Source organism: Eretmochelys imbricata, chromosome 2, assembly GCF_965152235.1.
Source record: "Eretmochelys imbricata isolate rEreImb1 chromosome 2, rEreImb1.hap1, whole genome shotgun sequence".
Taxonomy (NCBI): Eukaryota; Metazoa; Chordata; order Testudines; family Cheloniidae; genus Eretmochelys; species Eretmochelys imbricata.
In genome coordinates, this window is record NC_135573.1 from 118,905,797 (window position 1) to 118,920,787 (window position 14,991).

The 14,991-nt window shown below is 41.5% G+C and overlaps 1 protein-coding gene across 2 annotated transcripts in view; it reads left to right on the forward strand.

Annotated features, from left to right (window-relative positions):
* The window catches only part of SLC22A23 (solute carrier family 22 member 23), a 169,434-nt gene that overhangs the window by 138,968 nt on the left and 15,475 nt on the right, over positions 1–14,991 (forward strand). Inside the window, exons 6-8 of one of the 2 annotated variants that reach the window (XM_077809135.1) lie at positions 6,707–6,802; positions 10,208–10,310; positions 14,160–14,392. In XM_077809135.1, coding sequence (XP_077665261.1) covers positions 6,707–6,802; positions 10,208–10,310; positions 14,160–14,392 — 432 coding nt within the window. The remainder of the gene's footprint in view (positions 1–6,706; positions 6,803–10,207; positions 10,311–14,159; positions 14,393–14,991) is intronic. The other variant, XM_077809136.1, reaches the window with a different exon arrangement.

A 14,991-nucleotide genomic window follows, 5' to 3' on the forward strand; every position in this document is an offset into this window, starting at 1 on the left:
TGGGGAAAAGGGGGTGGAATGGGGGCGGGGCGAAGGGGGTGAAGAGGTGGGGGGTGGGTGAGCACCCACCCTGCAGAGGGGAAGTCGGTGCCATAGGGGTGAGTGGCAGGCGGGTGAAGAGGCGAGTGGCGAGAAAGCGGGCATGGGGGTGAGTGGTGTGTGGGGGACTGAGGAGGGACCCAGCTAACCAGTGGCAGGCAGGGGGATGAGGAAGGGTGCAGTGGGGGGGGGCCTGAGCAGGGAGGGGGTGGGATGCGGAGCAGAATGGGGGCGGAGCCTGGGAGGAGCGGGGGTGGGCTGTGGGTGGGGCTGATGGCACCCCAATGTGTCCCAATATTTTAGTGTGGTGATCTGGTCACCCGAGTGAGTGTGTGTATATTATTGAAAACCAAACAAGAAAACCACACAACTTCCAAAACAAAATACATGATAGATATTCCTCGTGTTGTTTAATGCTCTGCTGGAGGTGCTCAGATACTATAGTGAAGAGGGTAGCCTAAGAACCTATATAGAATAGAATATCGTGTCCTATGGAAAATATATGTGATCATGTAATTAAAAACTGAATCGTAATGCATACACACAAGGGGGTCAAATTAAAAGCACACAGGCAACTTTAAAATGAGCATATCCTAACTTTATACTACTTGAATTTGCAACCTAAATAACCTTTTCTAACTGTGGTGGAAGGACTGATTTTGTGTATTTAATTTTTGTATGTTTACAATTTGTATTCATTTTAGTGAGCTGCATTGACTTGAAATCTTTTATTCATCTTATATTGTGTGCTATGGCATAGGGCTAAGGTGTTCTATTAATTAAAAACAAATTTTCTAGAGGTTTTTTTAAAAGGAAAAAGGTAAAAACAAATTCTGTCACGTACAACGATAACCTACAGGAGACGTTTTAACAATATTTTCAATGGAGGAAGATGAATTGTTAACTATCAGAATGGTTTTATGGCTATTATCACGCATAGTCATAGCTGGTTATTTTTTCACATCAGTGGTCCCATAGCAGGGACATATAAAGATGACTCCCTGTTGCTCATTATTAAGAGGAAGCCTTACTTCTATGTGTGAGACATAAGAATGGCCATACTGGATCAGACCAATGGCCCATCTAGCTCAGTATCCTATCTTTTGACTGTGGCCAGTGCCAGATGCTTCAGAGGGAATGAACGGAACAGGGCAATTTATCAAGTGATCCATCCCCTGTCGTCCAGTCCCAGCTTCTGGTAATCAGAGATTTATTGACACCCAGAGCACGGGGTTACTTCCCTGACCATCTTGGATAATAGCCATTGATGTATCTATTCTCCAAGAACTTTTCTAATTATTTTCTGAACCCATTATAATTTTGGCCTTCGCAGCATCCCCCAGCAATGAGTTCCACAGGTTGGCTGTGCATTGTGTGAAGAAGTACTTTTTTGTTTGTTTTTAATCCTGCTGCCTGCTAATTTCATTGGGTGGCCACTGGTTCTTGTATTATGAGAAGGAGTAAATAACACTTCTTCACTTTCTCCATGCCATTCATGATTTTATAGACCTCTATCATATCCCCCGAAGAGCATTTCTTGACGCTATAGCTTTCGTCTCCATCTCTGGATACATCCACGCACATCAGCTGTCAATAAATTTTGCTGACATTACCTTTTGCAAACTTAGTCGAGATACTGTTAAGAAACAGGACACGTCTGTTTCTGCCTCCTCACTGATGCCAATGCTATCTTTTTCTCTCTCCCTAAGTTTTTGTTCAATTTTCTTTGTTTTTGTTTTGTTTTAAACTATCTTGGCAGCCCCATACGTTAAGGTTTTCCTGTCTGCCATGCTGGAGGGATGCATTATAGAAAATACTAGCAAGAGGGCAAAATGTTCTTAACTGAAAACCTTTATTTGCTTAGGTTAATGTTATAGGTTAAATCAAGAGAGTGATGGGGGATGTCAGAAAAGTCTTGGTTTTGAATGACCAAAAACCTGATCTGCATGTAAACTGTAGAATTGTGACTACACAGGTTAGTAAGCAGAGAAAAACAGATCATCATTGTGGTCACCAAGGCAAATCCTAGAGAGCCATAGCCATCCATCTCCATCTCTAGCTAGGTTCTGAAGGTGATCTGGCTGGATATTCAGTTTATGTTCATTGGCAACCTTATTGTTCCACCAGAGCTTTTGGTGATCACGTGATAGCCAGCCATGTAGCAGCATTTCTTGGTAAACATGCTTTGTGATTTGCTGGTCTTCCGTTCTAATAATACATCCATACCAAGAAAGCCACTGAAAACAAACCAGTGCTGATGGAAGCAGTTGCTGAGTTCATCTACAAATACCTTCACTGCTGATCTTGTCCTGCCTCTTACTATGCAACAAGTGACAAGCACAACAAAAACATTTTTTTTAAAAGTCAGTCTGTTGTTCTTCAGTCTTCTTTGGCACCCACATTTCACTGACATGCAACTGAGTTGGTATAATTGTGGTTTTATAGAGCTGCAGCTTTGTGGTAACCTAGATGTCCCGATGTCTCCACAGAGGCTGCTGAAAGAGCTGGAACGTGACAGTGGCTGCTACTGTAGGAGCATTGGCATTTTTCCAGCATCCTCCAGCACGGTCTATGATGCTTCCCACGTATTTGAAAGTTGCTGCTTGCTCGATATCAGTCCTGACGTGTTAACACTGAGCTGGCTGTAATGGAGGCTGCTTGTTGATAATGGTCAGGGACTTAGCTTTTTCTGGATTAATAACCAGAGCAATGTGTGTTGCTTCTTGCCAGAAGAGAATGGCTCTTAGCTGCAGTGATTCACCAAACTGGGCAGGGAGATGTCATTAGTGTAATTCGCTGTCTCAAAACAAACTGACGTTCAGCTTGATGCCACCGAGAGAGTCTCATCAAGCTTATCCGTCAGCCAGTCGGTGGCAATATTGAGCAATGATGGTGACAGGATGCAGCCTTGCCAAACTTCTGTGGGAAATACGGAGCCATGCTATGTATCTGCCACTGATGCAAACACAGGTTTCTGTTCCATGCTAGGGCACCTCTGTCAATGACCGTATTTTCCCAGGAATGCCGTATCACCTCATGACATCCCACAAACTTGCTCGATGCACTGACTTAAAGACCTGACAGAAGTCTATAAAAAATGCTGTGCCTGGCTTACTAAATTCAGCCACCTTCTCAAAAAGCTGTCTCCGGGTGAAGAGCTGGCTGAAAGTGGAGGGACCAGGTCTGAAACTGCACTGAGTATCCCGGCCATTGCCCCACAGTGCATCACCGATTCGAGACATAAACTCAGAAGCAAGGACATTCCCTGGGACCAACAACAGTGTAATACCTCTAGCTGCTACAATTGTCGTTATCATCCTGTTTGGAAGAGGCAGAATAACACCCTTCTTCTAGTCATTGAGGATGATGTTAGCATGCCATATGGTCTGGAAGAATGTGCAGCTATGGCACAATACTCTCCCCTACAGGGTTGGTGCGTTCACGTCGTGAGGGCGTTTCTACTGAAGCTGACTGACCACCCTGTGACAATCTGCTCAAGTGTCCTTGAAGCTGAAAAGGTCACAGGTTTGTGTCTGCCACTGGGACAAAAATTACTAATGAAAACCTGGTCATCAGTGCAAAAGGGCCATCCTGATATCTTGCATGTTGGCAGCAAATGAGGAAAGCAGATGCTTCTGCTTTATGTTTTAAGTGTCGAGTGAAGGATGGGTGATAAGCTTGTATTTGTACACAACAGGTGTCGGGGGCAGCGTCTCAACATTGGTGCAGAAATTCCATATTTTCATTTTTCCTATTGCAGAGCTGTCCACTAGTCTACTTTAACAGCCTTGTGTCTTCCAGCAGAAAATACAGTGCATAGCTTTGCTTTAGCTAGGATCCATTGTCTCTCACTATTCTGACTCTCCATATTATCTCACATAGCCCTGTGTGATAGAATTACACAATACATCTAAATGATAGACTGCTTCTGTAGATCCCTAGCAATGAAAATGTGAAGCAATCTGCAGCTGGAAAACCCACTGTAATTCTGCTTGTATGTTCCCATCAAATTAATATGTGCGACACAACAGATCATTACAGCAACTACTTTAGTCACAGACTTGCCCTCAGGAAGTTGGTGAATGCTGATTCTTTATTATCGAGCTTATAAATGGGTGAACCAGTTTTTGGGTGGAGGGGGAAACTCCTTGGACTTGAATTTCAGTCCAAACAGTGAACAGATTCTGAGCCCTTTGTAAATTTTTGATGTTATTCCCACTACTTGGTGAAAGTTCTCATCTGTCCACTTGCTGGTGATACTGCAACTCAAACTGCCTCAGTGTGCACCTGAACCAAAGCTTACTGGAGTCAATGGGAAGATGGACCACGTGATGAAAAAAAGTAAGGGGAAGAAAAATTGGAACCCCCTGGAAATTCACACAATAGAGCCCCTCGGGTGAATGAACAACCTCCCAAGACCACTCTTAAAGGGTCTCTCTGAAAGAATAAATGGAATTATTTAACAGCAGTCCCATCCACACCTGTAAAGGTATGCAGTCAGGTCAACAAAACCTCATATAAGGTACATCTACACCGGAGCTCGAGGCATAGTTTCCAGCTTGGGTAGACGTCTGCATTCTTTGATCAAGCTATGTAGCCGCGGCAGAGTGAGGGGCTAGCCGCCCAAGTATGAAACTAGGGTTTCAGATGGGCTCAAACTCGAGTTGGCTATCCCATTCCACCACTCAGACGGTTATGGTTATGCTTCTATTTTTAACATGCTAGCTCAATCACAGCTAGCGTGGGTATATGTAGCCAAGCTGGAAATTATACCTCCAGCTCCCATGTAGACTTAGCCATAATCAACAACGTCAAAAGCAGCTGAAAAGTCTAGGTACGTTGGCAGAGACATCTGATCCTAAGTTATCAGTAGGAGCACAACCTTACCCAACAAGACCAGCACAATCTCAACGCCATAACTGCACCAAAAAGCAAACTAATGAGAAAAAACAAGCTTATCTGAGGACTCCTAGATGACTGCAAATTTGCATTGCTCCAACCTTCTCAGTAGCCTTGCACAGAGCGGTAATCTGGTGTTCATTATAAGCTATACTTTTCTGAAAGACAGAATAAAGGAGAAAACTCCTCCTCTTCTGGTATTTTTATTTTTCATTGCTTAACAGCCACCTTGATTTTTGCCAGGAACAGTTTGTTTCATGAAGATATTTTGCCTTTACAAATCATATTGTCACCACCAATTAGAAACTGAAGCATACTAGTTAGAGTTCATTTGAAAAATGAAAAACTAGTTCACAAAGAATTTGAAATTTCTAAGTTCTTTTCATTTCAAACTTCATAATCAACTCTTTTTATTGAATTTTTTATCAAAAAACATTGTCGACATTTTTGTTTACTAAAAATCTGTTTTTAAACAGAAAATCTCAATAAGCATGGTGATAACATTTTTATAATATTTTTGATAAATGTTTGTTAAAATATAACTTTTTTCACAATAAAGGAATATTGTGACAGTGTTGACAGGAAAAATTTTGCATTCAAAGAAGTAATTTTTTGATGGGAAAAACTTCCACCAGAACTAATCCAAGTGTTTCCTTCAGTGAGGCATAGAAACAACCTGCATTTTAGGGTAGCTAAAAGACAAGTTGGTTTTAACCAAACAAGACTGTAAATCACAAGGAAGCATATAGATGACAGATCATCTTGAGGAAGGAGAGGAACTGTTTGTTGAGGGATTTTGAAGTCACAAAACTCCATTCTGCCTGTACGTTATTAAAGGGTTGTATTCCATTTTAAATAGTTTGTATATTGTGGTGATAGGATACACTCTACACTTGAGACAAAGGGCCAGATCCTCAGCTCATGTAAATCAGCATAACTCCACTGAAGTCAGGAGAAGTGCACTGATTTACACCATGTCAGGATCTAGACAATTATTTACAGTTAAGTAAAAGGTGATTTCACCACTGTTTTTGTTTATGCCGTGCTATGGGCTACTTGAAAGTCTATACTGGTAATTGTCTTAGTTTCAGATCTAATGCTTCCACGAAAATCTGCCTTTGTGCGTGTCCATTGTTTTTTGTAAATTCCTTGATGAAAAATAACTATTTGACCAGACTGAACAACCAAATAGTCCCTTCTTTACTTATCTCTGAATGAAAATCTAATCTGGAATGCCTCTCTTGACATTCAGGAGGCAGATGTTCATTTCCAAGATATGGCCAATTAACATAAGAGAGTTGAAGGAATACTTAAAGTGTACAGGGAAAAAATGCAGATAGAATTGCAAAGGCAGTCAGCAGAGAGTGAGTAATCCAATTAGAAATGAGAACTTGCAGGGAGTTCCATGTGACTCAGAAAAAAAGGTGAAATTTGCAGCCTATTTCTAAATCACAGGAGCAGAATTGCTTCTGAAATAATATGCATTCCTTAGCCCATTCAGATGTATTACTATGGTGATAGAATGATGACAAATGCTGTATGTCAGTATAGTTCCATATGTGCTATTTGATTGTTTTTCAGCTCTCTCTGTGTGTGTGTTTTAAGTAGGAAGCTACATTTTAAAAAAACCCAACATTAAAATAAGCATGCAAAATCAAGCACTCAGAAGTTAGGAATAGATTGCCTGTGCAGCCTTAATTTGGTCTCCTTGTGTGTATGTGCATGAAACAATCTTTAATTACATGATCACGCACTATTTTCTCCACAGGACCCCTGCCTCACTCAGTGCACAGGATGGACGATGCTCATGGAATGAAGCTGTTGTCTGTAGGATCTCTACCTCATTTGTTGCAGAAGTTGGAAGGTGTGTAGTGAATGAGGCAGAGGATTGCAGGCAGAGAAAGAACAGTGTCATGGTTACGGCAGCTGAATGCTGCCCAGGAGCATTGGATTCTTTCCCTGTCTCTGTCACAGAGTTCCTCTGTGATGCTGGGCAAGTCACTTTAACCAAACTTTTCACGGGTGGCCATTAATTGTGTGTTCCTCATTTTCTGGGTGCCTGGCTTGATTCCCTGGCGTCTGATTTACAGATGAGCTGAGCATTATTGGCTGTAGCTTAAGTTAACGGGAGCTGTGATTTGAACATGTAATGTTCTATATAATGCTAAGTACTCTGAAAAATCAAGGCCTACATTTATTCCAGTGGGGCACCAAAAATGGTGGATATCTTTGACAATTTCAGCCTAAAACTCTGTGCTTCAGTTTCCCATCCATAAAATGAGGGTGGTAATACCCCTAGGCTCACTGAAAAGTTGTAAAGATAACTTCATTGATCTTTGTGAAGAGTTCAGGTGCTCCAGTGAGAGCACTGTAGAACTGCTCACAAGGAAACTAATAATTTTGTGTTCAGTACAGGGTTTGGATGGTGTGCATGAAATAAGGCCTAAGGCCACACATTGAACAAGGAGGATAAAAAGAAATATTAAATAACTCCCCATTCACTGCATAAAGAGGGAGTCTTGTGGAAAAAATAGCATGTGATTAAAGACTGTATCATAATGCATGCACAGAAGGAGACTGAATTAAGGTTGCAAGTGAAACTTTTACTCTGGCACTTCCTAAGATGTGTGTAGAACCTTAATGTTCTTTAACATTGATTTTAAAAAATGTAATTTACTACAGGTGGGCATCATGGGCTAATAAAATGAATACAGGGTAGGGAGTCTAAGTTCTTATCTTATCTCTGCCGCGGACTGACTGTTTGGCGGTGAGCAGGTTACTTCCCCTCTCTGTGCCTCAGGTCTCCCTCCTGCAAAATGGGTGTTGTGAGGATTACTTCTCTGTAAAATACTTTGATGATGAAAAGAGCTGTGAAAGTGTTTAAATGTTATTGCTACTAACATTTGAAAGTGTAAGATACGCATATTCCCCTCCAGGGCTCTAGAATCAAACCATGCCCATGGACTACAGGTGGTTTTGAATGTCCTTGTGCTGGGCTTTGGTTGATGAGCTTTGCTTCGTTCTCTTTGTTACAAAGCAGAAGGGAAGAGGTAGGCAAAAGCATTATAAATTTTGGGTTGGTAATAATGGGCTCAAATTAGTTTCATCTGAAAGCAGCACTTCCCCCTCTCCCCCACCCCATTCCCTTCATTTTCTTTACTTCCCCAGTGGTTTTCATTCATCATCTTTTATCCTGTATCCCATTAAAAGGTTGGGAAAGATAGAGGTACTAGAGACAGCCAGACTGTTAATGTATGTATGAAGTGAGCTGATGCAAACTACTGTGGGAGGCTATGTTGCAGTCTCATAAGCAGTCAGTATATATTGTGACTGGTCCAAGACTTTTTGGGTGACTTTTTGAATGCACAAACAGGGGAATCTTGAGTAGGAGTAGAGAGGTTATTTTACCTCTCTATTTGGCGCTGGTGGGACTGCTGCTGAAATACTGTGTTGAGTTCTGGTGTCCACAAATCAAGAAGGATGTTGATAAATTGGAAAGGGTTCAGAAAAGAGTGACAAGAATGATTAAAGGATTAGAAAACGTGCCTTATAGTGAGAGATTCAAGGAGCTCAGTCAGTTTATCTTAACAAAGAGAAGGTTAAAGAGTGACTCCATTATTAGTACCTACAGGGGGAACAAATATTTGATAACAGGCTCTTCAGTCTAGTAGAAAAAGGTATAGTATGATCCAGTGGTTGGAAGCTGAAGTTAAACAAATTCAGACTGGAAATAAGGTGTAAATATTTACCAGTGAAGGTAATTAACCATTGGAACAATTTACTGTAGGTTGTGGTGGATTCTCCATCTCTGGCAATTTTTACACCAAGATTGGATGTGTTTCTAAATGAACTGCTCTAGGATTTATTTTGGGGAAGTTCAATGGCCTCAGACTGGATGATCACAATGTTTTTTCTGGCTTTAGAATCTATTAATCTAGAAGTGTTGAGGCAGGTACAGTTTGTACTGCTGGAATGTCGAACTGTTGTGACATTTCTAGCCACAGCTGCTTAAGTTTTTACTGGGCATTTATCCTTGGAATCATTTGTAATTGTTCCAATATCTTGGAAAATATGATCTAATATGTTTATGTAGCAGCTAAATTAATCTCGGGATAAGATGTTTGGGTAATACAGTGCTCTTCATTCTGTTTTGTACCATTCATAGACTGTTTTTGTGCAAATACCTATTCTCTAAGGGTTGTCTGTATTCCACTACAAAATGGCGAAGACAAGGAAGTGTATGGCTGCCTCGGCAGGGTTCCGACAGCACAGTATGAGGGTCAGTCAGGCTCACAGCCCTTTCTTGAACTCAAGAGCAGGCAAGATCTTCGAGCACTGAGCGCTGCTTTAAAATCTGAAGGGATTGCCTTGATGAGCCCCACATCATTTTTGTAAAAAATATTCCTCTGTTCAGTGTCCATCAAAATTACATTAAATGCCTGAAGCGGAGGAAAGACAAAGTGGGTGAGGTAATATCTTTTATTGGACCAACTTCTGCTGGTAAAGAGACAAGGCTTGGAGCTCTACAGAGCTGTTCTTGAGGTCCTGTGGAGCTCAAAAGCTTGTGTCTTTCCCAGCAGAAGTTGCTCCAATAAAAGCTATTATCCATCTCATCTCTCTCCTATCCTGTGGCCAGCATGGCTGCAACAACACTGGAACTGAGGAGGGCAGATGATGTATTGTTGTAACCTTCTAGTAATTTATTTCTAGAAACCTGGGGTTAGAGATGCACACATTGAATGAGTTTGGCCATCTCCAGTCCACTCCTTAGATAGCACAGATCCATATTACAGAAATGCTATCAATTTTGTCACACATGTGAGGACCCTGTCTGTGAGAGGCATATCACTAGCAGAGTATGCTGCTGATTAGGACTAAAGTACACCGGAACATCTGCTGGTGTATCAGGCAACTTGACATCTCTCAAGGACCATCCATCTACATTCCATGCCTAACTCCCCAATTTTTTTTTTACATATATTTTAAAATTGCGAGTAGCATTGGAATCTGCAGGGAGCCACATGCAGCCCTCCAAGACTGCAGAGAGGATCAACAACACATAGAAGGATAAGAGAGAAACAAATCAAGGAGTGTGTGTGTGTGTGTGTGTGTGTGTGTGTGTGTTTGTAGGGTGATGTGGCCTCCTCAGAGCTCTGAGGCAGGAGGGAAGGAGAACCCTGCTGGCCCTCTTCCCAGAACATCCAGAATAAAATCTGAAATCCCCTGGCTACTCTGCTCACTCACTACATGACCTTCTGTTTTGTTTCAGAGCTGGAGAAGGAGCTTACCAGGAGGCCCAAGAAGGTCTGCATTGTTAAAGTGGTGGGAACCAGGAACCTGTGGAAAAACATTGTAGTATTGTGTGTGAACTCGTAAGTCCAACATATTCCTGTCAAGTATGTTGAATGTTTTCTCTGTTGGTAAACTGAAAGTAGATGTGGATGGTGAGGGAAATATAGAGACTCTTCTGCCCCATTACAGGACCCTTATCCCAGTGTCTTAGATAGCTGATCTTTGATAAGAAGAGTGAGCTCTACCAGAAGAGTGATCTCGTGTAGAAGCTTAAGGAAGTAGTCATCTGACATTTTAAGCTGTGGAGCAAAAAGCATAAGGTGCTTTCTTGGGAATGGTAGCTGTGCAAGTGCATTGTTGTGTTAGTGACCAACTGTACATCTCTGTCTTGCAAAAACTTGCTACTCTGGGTAGGATTTTCTGAATGACAAGAGCACAAGTTGCACTGACTTTCTCATGAATTCCACTCTCCCCTCCCAGTTTTAACAGGACCTGTGCTCCTAAGTCACTTAGGGTACATCTACACAGAGTTTTAAAATCATGGTAGCGAGTCTCAGGCCCTGCGTCTACAGACTGGGGCTCATGCTACAGCGCTAAAAACAACTGCGTAGATGTTTAGACTCAGCTGTAGCTCAGGCTCTGAAACACAAGGTGCAGGTTGGGCTTTTGAGGCTGAGCTCCAGCCCAAGCTGCAATGTCTGCACTGCTGTTTTCAGCACCGTAGCTGTACACCTGGGCTCTGACACTCTCTGCCACAGGGTTTAAAACAGTGTCGATGTACTTTTGAAAATCTCACCTTATACTTCCAATGGATAACGTCAAGGAAGCAGATCAGTCCGAACTGGTTAATGTCTTTGGTGTATTCAATGGTGTCCTTTTTAAATTTAAACCAAATCGTTCAGTAGTTTCTTGTTGGGTCTTGTTGTTGAAAATTTCTCTCAAGTGAGAGGTCAAGCTGTAGATTTCCATTATCCTGGATTAAAATTAATGACTACCCGTTTCAGTTGCATGTCTTAAATTATCCGGGAGGTAGAAGGGAGCAAGTGAGGTGAAAAGTCCAAGGATATTACCATCTTATCTTTATTTCAAATAAAGCAGCAGGGAAAGGAGGAAATAAGCACATGTGGTTGATTTGAATGTAATCAGTTGCACAATTATAAAGCGGTTTGCATAAATTTATCTACAATCTGTTTAATATTTTCTAAAATTTAATGGATTTATTTGGCAAAGGAAGAAGTTGCTTGGCAATAAATACTAAGCTGTGGCCTGTGTAATAGCTGACCATGATGTCCTGAAAACTGGACAAAAAGGGCTTCAGTGCCTCCAAATCATTAAAGGGGCACACAGGGAAAGTGTACTTTCTCAAACACAGTAGTGTGACACCTACATTCTAAGGCCTCAATCTGGCAAACATCTACATGAGCGAAGTTAAGCATGTGCTTAAGTGTTTGCAGGGTCACACAAAACTGAGAGAGCTTCTCACGTACGAAATAAAAGTAAATGTACGGGCTTGAAATCTCTTTCAAAATGACCCTGACTACTTTTGAGGGTGGGGAAGGGAACAGGAGAAAGTGAAGGGGCAGCCATGGTGGGGTTTCCTAGTATGTCAGTTATGTAAAGTGCCCATTTGGATCACCTGTGTGATTTTTAAATTGGGATGGGGTGGTGGTAGTAAGACCAGAAATTGCCCTAGAAAAATTATGTGTAGAAATATAAGTTCCCTGCCCATAGTTGGAATTTCCACTTGATTTTAGGGCTCCGACCTGTAATCTTCATTCTCATGAGAAGTTACAGTGACCCATATGATTATGAATTGCAGCACTGGATCAACTGATCCTGCCTGGGTGAGGCCCATTGATTCTAAGGATCTGTCTGTGCTGAATCAGTTGCCGGATCAGCGCCTTAATTTACAGTGTCAGTTGGTGAAAGAAGTGGTGGGCTTTTAATAACCATTGCGGTGGCCTCATGCATTTTGGAACAATTTTTTTGCTGCTAGGCTGAGTTTATAGCTACAGTAACTTAAGTGGATTTATGAACATTGTCTCTGTATGAATTCCCCCTTCGCCCACCCCACTTTTAATTATACTTGTTTGGAAATTCCCAAGACCAGAATAAAAACAACACAAAGGATGATTTTCTGCCATTGTCAGTGGAGAAGTTCTGCATTCTTTGAAGAGTGTGAATCAAATTCGTGTTGGTCAGGCAGATCTCAAGTTTATTTTAGGGAAAGAAGAGCCTATTTTTCATTATTATTATTATTCCTTTTGCATCATGTAGTCTGTCCTGAGATTCAGGCAGTTGTGAATTTTGGGAAAAGTAAAACACTTCAGGGGAGAAAGAGGAAATTTTTTCAGGGCACGTTGATTTATTTCAAAAATAAAAGGCAACTGTTTGAATCTCCTCAGAATTTTAGGATGTTAGAATAAATCCCAGGGATGTGGATTAAAGGGAAGAGCACAGGTAATAAATTGTATAATGCATTAATTTATCTCATGGGTCTTCAGTTTACCACATGGATATATTTGTGTAATATATTAGGGTTGTCTAGCTGTATATTAAATAGTGTTTGTAAGATATCAAGCACCAGAGTTAAGACAGAAAATAAATTCTGTACAGATTATTCTGTAGATTCTGAAAGCAAATGAAATTTTGTACAAGAATAAACAACTATGTGTCCTGTAGTGCATTCTGCCAATGTAAAGTATATCAATTCTGCAGTTCCAAAAGGTGCACAATTCTATCTTGGCTTTCACTGACTGGTCTGCTGTGCACAGGGCTGTCATTCACTTAGCTGTTATAAATCCCCACCATTTGTTTATTTAAAAAAACAAAAAGCTTTCCATAGTTTGGTTTCCATAAAAATTGTTTCAAATTCCTGAAATTAAGGAAAATCCTGATAGATGGTGTACTGATGTAACATACTAGCCATTCATTCTGGAGACTTAGGCCCAAATGTGGCTTAATGATGCACATGTGGAATGAATTTGGCAATACTTAGTCTACTCCTTAGTTAATGTAGCAGGTCACATTACCTAAATGCTACAGAATTTGCCACAGATATGAGGCTCTTTTCTGAGAGAGGTGTCGCGCTGCCTGAGGAGGTATTGATAGCACTAAAATACACCAGTAGCTCTGTCCACACATGAAATTATTTTACATTGCACTAAGATCTGGCACTATCCATATGAATCTCACCGTACCCACCATTTATTTTGTTAATAAATATTTGAAACAGGAGAAATGGTCAATAGAGGAACCTGTTTTCATGTAAAAATAAGTGGAGGAAAGTAATGCTGAAGTATGGCATGAATCACAATTCAAGCCATAGATTTTCTGTTTCATAACAGTCATAGTAACAAATTAAATACAGGTTCAGTCTGTCACTTTAAATATTCATTTTAAAAGTTATTTTGCCAGCAGCACTACCTTGGGGATTGAGGTTACTATCTATGGTGTGATCTGTTTCGTATTATGCTTCCTTGCAGCCCAACCATAGAGCCCTTCTTCATAAAACTGATCACAGCAGTACTCATTCTAAAGGCCATGGGTCAGATGTTAGATAGTAACCGAAGTCTATTAAATTAATCTGAAGGCAGCTTCTGATTTGTTTTCATGACTGATTTCAGGTTGCTTCCAATCACATAATAAAAATGTAATCTCACATGGCTTGATTTGGGAACTGCTGTTGCTTAGCACCTATTAGAATCAGGTCAGCTGATCACAAGTCTTTTGGTTTGATCAATTTTTGATCATTGTTTATTTGTATTACAGTAGAACCTTGAGGGTAGGTGGGCTATGTGTTGTATGCGCTTAGTAAGAGAAGTCTCTGCCTCAACGTTTATCCTTTTCTTTCCAGCTCCTTGTTGCATTGCAATATTTGCTTGCCTGTTCAGAAGTGGTCTCCCATTGTCACTTTCTGTCTCCCTTAGGCTGACCGGGTTTGGAATACATCACTGCTTTGCAAAAAGCATGATGGGTCATGAAGCGAAGATGACCATCACCCACAATTTCTATGCAGACTACTATACCATGGCAGGGATTGCTCTGGCATCCTGCCTGGCTATGTGCCCAGTCGTTGGGTTTCTAGGGCGAAGAGGAGGACTGCTGCTGTTCATGATTCTGACAGCTCTGGCATCGCTTCTACAGTTAGGCCTTCTCAACTGTAAGTGAGGGCATAAGTGACTTGCACCTTGATACTGGTCAGAGAGCATTACCTTGCAAAGCTGCATGAGGCCTTGAATCAATGGCTGTTCTCAACTGACATATGGAAAAAACCTGTCTATTGCAGAACAGAAGAGCAGTAAATCAGCTCTCTGTGGATGGTGCAGATTCATATGCTCTACAATCCCGCTGAAAGCGATAGGGAATGTAAGTCACTGTAGATTTTGGCCCATTCTCTGTACATATTCGACTACAGTGAAACTCTTTTGTTCTCCCTCCAATTTTCCCTTTATTTTTTTGGTTCATTGTTCTAGGTGCAGGGATTTATGCTTGTAGCAGAGCTCAGAGCTAGTCACCCACGCTGAGAAGAGTTAAAAACAGAGTGGATTTCAATCTCTGACGATGTGTCAAAATTGATTGTCTGGGTTTTTAAAAGGGGGAAAAAAGAGTTTTCTGTTGTCTTAAGACAGAGGTGGGCAAACTACGGCGCGGGACTGTCCTGCCCGGCCCTTGAGCTCCTGGCCTGGGAGGCTAGCCCCCTTCCCCTCCACCGCAGCCTCAGCTTGCCACGCCACCTGGGCAGCGCAGCGCTGTGGCGGG